The 10,835-nt window shown below is 36.9% G+C and overlaps 1 protein-coding gene across 2 annotated transcripts; it reads left to right on the forward strand.

Annotated features, from left to right (window-relative positions):
• The first annotated feature begins 2,761 nt into the window (after positions 1-2,761).
• ctsa (cathepsin A) lies at positions 2,762-10,392 on the forward strand. 2 transcript variants are annotated; one of them, XM_053498723.1, is made up of 15 exons: positions 2,762-2,912; positions 3,125-3,285; positions 3,446-3,557; positions 3,792-3,842; positions 4,831-4,917; positions 5,159-5,314; positions 5,434-5,525; positions 5,950-6,034; positions 6,130-6,221; positions 6,659-6,737; positions 7,445-7,593; positions 7,694-7,769; positions 9,300-9,389; positions 9,475-9,576; positions 9,768-10,392. In XM_053498723.1, the coding sequence occupies exons 1-15, from the start codon at positions 2,847-2,849 to the stop codon at positions 9,849-9,851; spliced, it is 1,482 nt and encodes a 493-aa protein (XP_053354698.1). In that variant the 5' UTR covers positions 2,762-2,846; the 3' UTR covers positions 9,852-10,392. The 2 variants fall into 2 exon arrangements, with proteins under 2 accessions (XP_053354698.1, XP_053354697.1); XM_053498722.1 differs by having other exon boundaries at positions 2,856-2,912; positions 3,068-3,285.
• The last annotated feature ends 443 nt before the right edge of the window (positions 10,393-10,835 follow it).

The raw sequence follows: 10,835 nt of genomic DNA on the forward strand, positions 1-10,835 counted from the left end.
TCGAGGGTTCGATTCCTTTTCGAATAAAATTTCCTTCTTTAATTAATTTTCAAGTCTGCTGCTTCAGTGTTTTTGATCAGTTGTTGCTAAGTAAAATTACAAGCATTTGATAGGTGTCAAATGCTTTTTATTGACAGCTTCATTAAGTTTATGCAAAGTGTCAATATTTGCAGTGTTGGCACTTCTTTTTCAAGACCTCTGCTATTCACCCTGGAATGCTTCTGGGCCACATCATGATTGATGGCAGCCCATTCTTACATAATCAATGCATGGAGTTTGTCAGACTTTGTGAGTTTTTTTAGTCCAACTGCCTTTTGAGGATTGACCACAATTTCTTACAATTTCTAAACTCCAATAGCTCAGGTTATTAGTATGCAAAAGTTTATTTCTGTCCTAAAGTAGGACATTTATATGATTGTACATTTGGTTCCCACAGGTGAGTCGCAGGGGATTTTCTTTGGATCACCACTTTCGCAATAAATGTCTATAGTACCTTTCAGTCACACTGTGGAGTTTTCTACCAGTGTTACGGTTTCTGTCATAATTCTACCTGCAGTTCGAGTGAGAAACAACCAGATATAGTCTGTGAACGCTGCTAATAAATGCATTTGTTTGGTATCATTTTAAGGTCTAGATTTATTGTGGTATTGACCATATTTTCAACATCACATGTTGCTAAATCTTGGTCATTCTTCATTTGGGTGGCAAGTGGTGTCCCTCTATTTTAGAAAAGTTGAAATCAACTTTAGCTACCAATAAACCATAAAATGTTTGCATTTTTGTATTCTGTAGGGTAAACGCAATTTGTGCACTGTTAATAGTTAAATTTTTGTTTTACAATACATATATAATTAAGTTTGAGAGATTGCATTAGTAACTAATATGCATGTTCCCACCATACCATATTGCTCAATAAACTTCTAATTGTCAAGTCAAGTCGCTTTTATTGTCACATCACGTTACTGGTACACTGGTACCGTACATGTGAGTGAAATTCTTATGTGCAAGCTACACAAGCATTAGTGGTGTACAATTATAAGAATAAATATACATATGGATAATACAGATAATACAGTAGTAAATATAAATATTGTGCAAGTATTATTAAAAAATAAATAAATAAAAAGTGAGTACAAGTATACATATATACACATACAGAATATACACACATATACACGTCTATATATATACATACATATATCTACATATGCACATACACACATATGCATACATGTATATACCCATACACACACGATTGTGGGAGTGTGTCTACTTGTGTATAAATGTATAGGGAATGTCCGCAATGAATGTTGTGCAAAAAGGCAATTATGTGCAGTATGGTGTGCATGAAGTGGCTTAGTGATTAAACATTTCTTTAAAAAAATTAAATATAAATAATCGATGAAACTGAATCATTAACATATTTTATTTTTTAATTACCTAAAGTTGCATAACCATGCACATTTTACAATAAACCAAAATTTTACTTCAAAATTATGGTAACACCATAGAAATAAGTGGTTGTATCACCAGTGTTAAAATTATATAAAAATCTAATAATTATCTTAAATTTCTGTTTTAATAGATAAAGAGATCGTTAAACAAAAATTATAAGAATAGCAATGCATTTTTATAAAGTCTGCCTCTCATTTGCTACCTGAATTGTATAATGACCCATCTCAGAAATGGCTGGCTTACTATCTATCCAAGGTAATAAAGTGATGTTTAAATGGCAATACAAATGATTATTATTAACAATCATGTTAATGAATATGACTAATTTCCTTAGGAAAAAAGTTTGGGAAACACCGTGTTAGTGCATAAACAAGAATGTTTTATGTATACTGTACAGTATATATATAAGAAGAGTGCGCTAAGCAGTGTTCACACTAGCTTACTCAAACGCGCTCAGTAAGTTTAGATAAGTGATTGGGTTCAGGTCTCCCGCAAATTGTCCGCCATTTTGTACAGCTTCGCTGCCTTGACACCTCCTGTGCATAATGCACATCATATGCAGCTGAGCTGACTGAAAACAAAAAGCAGCGTTGACATTTATTATGAGGCGTTGCTAATTCTGGTGTCTGTCCCGGAGCTTCACATCAACTCGTAGCTTGAGTTAATATAATGCACGCATGCGCAGTGTAACAGGCCAAACCCGGCGCACAGTGTGTGTCTGTCTGTCTGTCTGGATTGTGGTTACATCCCAAATGATTTAGCATGTGCTTCACAGGGTCACTATATAGGAAGTAATTTATACCACATACGCAGTGCACTATATATCTAAAACGGAATAATTTGGAGTTCAACCAGAAACAAAACAAAAGCCAGTATAACGAGTGAATAATAATAATCTAAACGAAAGTTCAGCAGCAGTGCACGATTTAGTAAAGGTTATATATGTTGTAATTATTAAAAATAATAACTAAAATATTTATCATAATTTTTCCAGGTTCATACTGCTGCTTGCCAGCATGAATAGAATAATATTTTAGTGTAAGAATAGTGTGCTTATGCTAAGTGTGGTGTTGTTTCAAGTCCTCCATGTAACTCGTATTAACTGCAACGAAATGTCAATTCACGACAAAGTCATATTGTAACACGTGACACATGGTAGACAGAATAGTGTAAGATGCATAAGGAACACTTGAGGCCATGTCCACAGGACGGTGCACACTGAGAAGACAGGACAAATCAACACCAGAAACACGGGCTCGACCCCGTCCTATACGAACCGCTTGTGTAATTAGTTTTCCTTTGTATTGACTTCAAACCCATGTTATGTCATACATGCTCTTATCTATGAATGAAATGAGTTTTATCAGCAATGTGACTTGATCACGAGTCTAATGTCACGTGATCACACGATACTTATGCGGCAGCTCACACGGAACTTACTGCAACTGGGTGGAAAGGTAAGAGACGTCTTGTTTTTTTTCCCCCCCTGCTTCACCCGTTTAATCTATTCCAGTGACAATATATATATTTTTTCCTCAATCGAAAAGTGTTAGTTACCTGCACAGCTTTTAAACTGTTTCAGTTACAATTCCGATATTGTTACATGATTTAGTGCGGTTTGCTCCCGGCTCGCTTTGTCTGGATAAACATGGACACGCTGTTGTTCCAGATGCATGCGCTGTTACTTGTCTTACTGTTGGGAGCACTGGGAGTGCTGGGAGCACCAGCTGCGGATGAGATTAAGTCTCTCCCTGGACTTTCCAAACAGCCGAGCTTTAAACAGTATTCAGGATACCTGACCGTGGCAGATAACAAACATCTCCACTACTGGTGGGTTTGTTTTTCTCTTTCTGTTTCTTCACCAAGTTCAGTGTTATCACATAACATGCCGAAGCTTGTTCCTAGTCTAAAGACAATGCGGTTTGATTTATGGATAATAATAATAATAATAATAATAATAATGCTACTGCTGGTTGTGAACTCTGGTTAGGTTTGTGGAGTCGCAGAAGGACCCCGCGCGCAGCCCTGTGGTGTTGTGGCTGAATGGAGGTCCAGGCTGCAGCTCCCTGGACGGCCTGCTCACTGAACACGGCCCTTTCCTGGTCAGACTGAATTACTGGGGAATTTCAATAGGGAAACTTTTTAGACCTTACCGAATTTGTGTTGGTTGAGACTTCCTTAAATCTGCCTCCACTTCCTGTATTTGCTGAATGTCTGATCCAGTTTATCACAACTTCATATCATAATCTGATAAATGTCTGCATTCAGTAGTTGTAGGTTTTATTATTATTATTATTATTATTAATATTATAATTACTATTTTTTTTCCCGTCCAGATACAAGATGATGGTGCTACCCTACAGTACAACCCATATTCTTGGAATATGGTATGCAGTGTGTATTTATTTATTTATTTATTTATTTATTTATTTAAAATGATGTACGTAACAGGAAGCGCTGGGTTTGCTCTGGTTAGACTGTCAGTCTATTTTTCTTATAGTATGTTTTTACTAGGGTGGGGGAAAAGGCTACAATTGAGATAATCAATGAGTTCTACAATGTGTAAAGTGCACCGTAGTGAATATGTAAGGAATAAAACACAACAGGGAATGCTGGTCTAGCAAAATAATCAATGTCTTTATGCTGTCATTTGGCCCAACCTAAAGTTCAGCTACTGTTGCCACACCAGAATTGATCATCAATATTTTCTGTCTCTTACGCTGCACACAACATATGACGACATACTTTTATGACGTTCATAGCTACTACTGGTTGTATGACTACAATATTGTGAAATGTGCACAAGAGAAGTTGGTTCCTGTTTGCACATAAAGTGTATTCTAGCAGCTGTATCCAGTTAATCCTTTATCAGGTTCTCTTTTTCCCGCCCGCTTTAGACATTTAACACGCACGTACACTGATTTGTCCTGTTTCAGAGAAACCACAAAGCTCTTCCCCATGGTAGAAAATGTCAAAGACTACACCGGCTGTTATACAAACCTAGATAATAAATATGTGTAGCAGCTCTATACAGAAACCATAAAGTTTAAACACTTAGCATTTTTTTTTTCAATGAAGCAACACCGCAATTAAGTGGATTTGCTTTAATGTTTAATATAATTTTAGCATGACTTCCATATTAATGCAAAAAGTAAGAATTTTACTATAATACAAAAAAGTTAAAAATGTAAATCATTTTGTCAAGTGACATTGTAAATGATGTGGTTTATAGAAATTAATTTTATGTTTTTATAATAAAATGTATTAACATTACACCTCTTAATGTGCTCATTATTCATATGTTTTACTTTTATTTTTATGTAATTAATAAAAAAAAATTATGACCTAATCTGCTGTTCTTACTGTATTTTGCAGATTGCGAACGTGCTATACCTGGAGTCACCAGCAGGTGTCGGTTTTTCATATGCTGATGACAAGAAGTATGCAACCAATGACTCTGAGGTGTGTGTGTGTACTGTGCAGTGTTGGGTGTAACGAGTACTTGGATTACTTTTTTAATTTAACAAGTAATTCCCGGGTTCGATTCCCGGCCAGGATCGATTCCCATCTCTGTGTGCATAGAGTTTGCATGTTCTCCCCGGGCTTGGTACTCTTACTTGTAATGTAGTTAGTTACTTTAAAAAGTAACTTCCCCCAACAATGGTATTGTGTGTGTGTGTGTGTCTGCCATTTTGTCCTTTAGGTGTCCATGAACAACTACTTGGCCCTCAAGGAATTTTTTAGGCTTTTTCCAGAGTACAGCAAGAATGAGCTTTTTCTCACAGGCGAGAGCTATGGAGGCATTTACATCCCTACACTGGCTGAGAGAGTTCTGGAGGACAGTAGCCTCAACCTGCAGGTTGGTACATTTCAGATAAAGAACTAGAATGGTCTTAAGTGGATTTTAAATTGTGTTTTAAGGCCATAGTCTTGATGCATTAACCTATGCTTTTGTGTGTGTGTGTGGATATCTTTAAGGGCATAGCGGTTGGAAATGGCTTATCCAGCTATGAGCTGAATGACAATTCCCTTGTCTATTTTGCATATTACCATGGACTGCTTGGAGAGAGGTTCTTTTCTTTTTTTTTCCTCCCCCCCTTCTGTATTATTGTTCTGATAACAGATCCAGCAAGTAATTCATTTAAAATTTTATTAGCAGTGGATTGAAACACGAATGAAGCAGCACTAGACTAAAAAAAGATTGCAGCTTTGAGTAATGTCACTATGACTATGCAGACTAAATGATTGTAAATCACGCGGGTGGCCACAGGCTTAGTGATGCCTGAAAAGGAAGTATGCCTTGGCTGTTGGGTTTTTCCTCCCTCAAAAAAATGTCATGACTCTTTAGGTTTCACCCGGCTTTTTTTTTTTTTTTTTTTTTTTTTAAATGCCTACTTCTATAATGAAACACTATACATTCTCATTTGTTGATTTGCTATTTATTTATGACTTATTGTTTACCTCTGTCAATAATGCCTTGTTCTTTTCACTCAGTTTATGGGCAACTCTGCAGAAATATTGTTGCAAAAATGGAACATGTAATTTTTACAACAATCCTGATGCATCATGCTCTGATGCAGTAAGTATGTTTGTAATGTTGCTGTATTATAGTTCTCTCTGTTGATATTTTATTGCATTAGTGTTGGTGTATACGTTTTTTGCTTTCTATCGTAGGTATCACAGACACAACAAATTGTCTACAGTTCTGGACTTAATATTTATAACCTGTATGCTGATTGTGCTGGTGGAGTACCTTACAGTACCAGGTGAGAAACTGTCCACATGAAGAGTAATGCTTCACTTCCAGGATGCAAATGCCTCATCCACACGGCGGGTTTACAGAATGCTTCAATGATGTGTGGCCTTCGCTCTTCCCAGATCTTGACACAGTTAAATAATTAGGGGAGATTTTGTCATGTTTTGCATCAGCATTCTTTGTTACTCTCGTCAAAACACCAATTGGGGTAATATATCTTGTTTATCTCTCCAGTTGTGGCTAGGTTCAAGTTACTGCACTAAATTTTTTTTACTAAAAGTTCTTTATGCTTTGGAAGTCCTGTTACTATAGAGTTGGCTGTTTTTGTCTTTTGATATTTGTTTATGCAGTTTACTGTCTTAAATTTCTGATGGTGCTGTCACAGCATGGTGCTGCCATGGGACATATTACTAAATTGCTGGCCTTTTCCCTCTCCTTTTTCATCAGGGTTGAAAATGATCGGCTTGTGACTTATGATCTGGGCAATAACTTCATTAACCATAAGTGGACTCATGCATGGAACCGGGTAAGGGTTCTCTCAGTACTTTGAAATATTTAAAACCTTTTTAATGTACAAGTTTGCTACCCTAACAGTAGTGTTACATGTTTTTTTTTTTTGTTTTGTTTTTTTTAAATCTGTAAAATGCATTTGATGTGTGGCACTAGAGGCCTGACATCAACCTTTTAAACAGCTTTGGGATGCATTGAAACACAGAGCGACCTCAGGCATAATGAAACAACATAACTGATACTTTTGAGGCAGAATGAGCACGAATCTTTAGACATGCTTTAAAATCTATTTGAAAGACTTCCCCAAAGAGTGGAAGGGAGACTAAATCTGGAACAGGATGTTTAGCAAGTACTTATTGGTGTCGTGGTCGGGTTTCCTCAAATCTAGCCGTACAAAAAAAAGAAAAAAGGTTGCCATTTCAGAAGGGTCAAATCATTGGGCTGCAAGAAGCAAAGAAAAATAGCATGTCGCTTGTGTAGGCCTCAAACAAAATTAAGTTGAGTGGCAATGGCCGTCATTTTGCCTCACCGAAATGTATGATCATGAGCTCCGGCAATGATATTAATGTCTGTGATTTTAGAAAACTATTTTAAAATCTCAACATTGTCTTGTGTCTCTCATATACATATTGTGTAACATATCTTCTTGGTAATAATCAAGATATGTTTATTTTAATAGGTCTGATTCTAAAAGGCCACTGACAAACTATTTTTCTATTGCAGAAACTGCGAACAGTGCGTTCTGTTATCAAATCAGTAAAACTTGATCCTCCATGCGTTAACTCCACTTCGTCTGCCATGTACTTGAACAACCCCTATGTCAAGTCGGCTCTCCACATCTCTCCTAATGCACTTGACTGGGAGATCTGCAGGTGGTTGTTCTACATAATGGTTAATGTTTTATTAGGATAGTACTGGATAATTGGAGAATATAATGTGTATAAAAGCTTAATGTTTACGTTGTGTTTACAGTGCCGAGGTTAATTTGAACTATAACCGTCTCTACATGGATGTGAAGAAGCAGTACTTGAAGATACTTGGAGCAATGGTGAGTTGTCTAATGATTCATTGGTCTGATGCTATGCTCATGGTATCAAATTGTTCAGATACAAATACCTAATGTCAGTTTTTGCCATGTAATTTAAGCCTATCAGTGTAATATTGTTCTAAAGGAACAGATAACGCAAAAACTGGCACATCTACCAGTCTATGCATGTCATGGTTAATGATGGCAATCAAAGAATTTTCAGAAGTGAAAACTCTCTGTTCCCACATTTCTTAAACCTCAGAAGCTAATATAGTCCTTCTAACTCAATCCACTACTATAGTGCGTTTATAATCTTGTATTATTTAGAAAAAAAAAAATGCACAGGCATTATTTGTAGGAATGAGATGAGAATACACCCAGCAAGCTATATCCATCCATCCCTGGGTGCCGTTCACATGCAAAAGCTCCTTTCATACTGTACATGAGGTACGTCGTATGTAACATTTCAGGCTTCATCAAGCCCCAAAAAACAACTACTCTGTTATTCAGATGTAACTCGCTTTCGTGGTCTTTATGGCTTCAGTCAGTTATACTCATGACTAGGAGGGAGTGAGCCACAGTACATGTGGGACCAAAAAAAAAGCAGGGTTGCCGGATCAGCATAAACCAAGGCATTGCTGGAAATGTAACTGGCTCATCATTTATACTGCTTTATCCTGGACAGGGTGCCAATCCATCACAGGGTACATACTGTACATACACACGATCATCTAAACACTACAGGCAATTTGGCAACACCAATTAGCCTAATCTGCAGGTCTTTGAACTGTGGAAAGAAAACCGGACTACCCAGAAAAAAAAACGCTGAGCACGGGGAAAACATGCACATAGACCCAAGGCCAAGAATCAAACCTGGACCCTGGTGGTGCAAGGCGACAGTGCTAAGTACTAAGTCACCGTGCCACCATTACACAAACTGTTCAGTTTTATTTATATAGTGCTTTTAACAATTAACATAAGAATCAGATTTAAAAAAGAAAAAAAGGGAAATTGGTATAAATTAAAATAATCAGATGGCCCTTAATAAGCAAGGTGAAAGTAGCAAAAGGAAGAAACCTTGAGAGGAGCTAGGAACCAGGCTCATGCTTATTCATGCTTCTTCTTAGCAATCCTTAAATGTTCTATGCATTTTAAATGCACCCATCTCCTTTTGCTAAATACCTGACAATTCAGCGATAACATTTACTGTGTGTGCCATTACAACTGCAGCTATCCTTAATTCATGTCATTACTTGAAGTGTTTATGGCACAGCATTACTTCCAAAACTGTTGCAACTGTTCAACCCACTTTACACATCATGTCCGAATTGTTCCAGGTTGAAAAAAATCTGTAAAAGTTATTAGTGCCGATCTACAGTAGTATGAATTCTCCTCCATAGAAGTGACTTCAGCCAACAGTAGTATTTTCCAAATATGCATTTACATTTTAAGTGCTCTGGTATTTTAACAATGTGAAACTCATTGAGCTTCATGATATTCTTTCTATTATGTACAATCTGTAAGTGTAACGGCGCGTTATCGTCTTTACAGAAATACCGTGTGCTGGTGTACAATGGGGACACGGACATGGCCTGCAATTTCCTCGGTGATGAATGGTTTGTCGAGTCCCTTCAGCAGGAGGTAAGTTTTCTGCCTAACATTTTTACGCTCCAAACTTCCCACAGTTGTACCACAGAGCCAGTAAATGTGAGCATTTCTGTGGCAGGTCCAAGTGCAGCGCAGGGCGTGGCTTTACAACAATGGTGAGACGCAGCAGATTGGTGGCTTTGTTAAGGAATTCTCAAATCTGACCTTCCTTACTGTCAAGGTAAGTATAGTTAAAAGATAATTACCCTGATTTAACCATGTACAGAACAGACACTTTAAGTTGTATCAATGTGTACATTTAGAAATGTATTATTTCTACTAATTTATTAAAAAGAAGGTGGTTTTAAATCTAAATGCATTATAATCGTCAGTATTTTACATTGTAAGCTTTATTTGTTTTGGTTTTTTTAGGGTTCCGGTCATATGGTCCCCACTGATAAACCCATAGCAGCTTATGCCATGTTCAGCCGTTTCATCACAAAGCAGCCGTACTAACGCTCATACGTGTTCTGAACTGTTGGAATGGAATTTGCACTGAATCACTGTGGAACACTCCGTCTTGTAGAGCAATCACTCATTTTTTTTTTTTTTTTCACCTTCCCCTGCTAACTGTGGTTGAACGTAAACGGATTGTGAACACTAGACTGCTGTGCTACCGTTTTGCCTCAACAGACTTGCATAATCCTGACATGAGCTGTTTTAACTGTAGTAGCTGCTAATTCTGGACTGACAAGTCTGGTTCTTAATGTTCAACTGTTTAAACGATTCTTTGTTTCTGATCGGGTTTTGCATTCAAATTTTAAATCAGGCAAAAGGCATTAGTACTTAAATGTCACAAGAAGAAATGCATGACCAAAATGAATATAGTAACCAGTACTAGTTTTCTCCAGTTGCTCAGGGTTGCTTTAATTTGCTTTAAATTTCTAAATGAAACTGTTTATGTGCCTTTACAATCACTTTTTTTTTTTTTCTCCATCCTTCTTTGTCCTTGATTTTTCTATGAAAATAAATTGACATTATTTTAATTAACAAAACACATTAACTTTTTTACTTAATTAGGCCTTGGTCACACAATTTGTTTGTCCTTTCGTTTTCACATGAAGTTTTTGCGTTTTAGGTCACTGAAAACAAACATTTGTGGAAAACTCGTTTGAGGGTGAAGATATTTTTACAAGTTTTCTTTGTGGACAGGAAAAACTTTTTTTTTTTCTTGCAAGAGCGTGCATGCATTATATTTCCTTTGTTTGTCAGTGTGGCATACTTGGGGAGAGTACATAAAAGTTTCAGAATTTCCCAGCATTGCCTTAGTTGGGGTTTAATCACAATGTGCAGGTTTGGCATGTTTTGACAGTGTTTTTGCATCTTCCTGTGGATAAATGCTTTGAGGGAGTTTTGATCCTACTACAAAGTTTAAGAAAAAAAACCTGTGTACATGTGGACTAGGCCCTATAGGCACAGACAAAATCATAGACCAAAAGG

The sequence above is a fragment of the Clarias gariepinus genome, chromosome 6 (genome assembly GCF_024256425.1).
Source record: "Clarias gariepinus isolate MV-2021 ecotype Netherlands chromosome 6, CGAR_prim_01v2, whole genome shotgun sequence".
Lineage (NCBI taxonomy): Eukaryota > Metazoa > Chordata > Actinopteri > Siluriformes > Clariidae > Clarias > Clarias gariepinus.

What these genes read in the sequence shown, in the direction of transcription:
- ctsa (XM_053498722.1), top strand. Translation starts at nt 2,871, where the DNA reads ATGCGGCAGCTCACACGGAACTTACTGCAACTGGGTGGAAAG. An exon ending in ATGCAACCAATGACTCTGAG is followed by an intron (nt 4,918 to 5,158) that starts GTGTGTGTGTGT and finishes TTTGTCCTTTAG; the next exon opens with GTGTCCATGAACAACTACTT. An exon ending in GGACTCATGCATGGAACCGG is followed by an intron (nt 6,738 to 7,444) that starts GTAAGGGTTCTC and finishes TTTCTATTGCAG; the next exon opens with AAACTGCGAACAGTGCGTTC.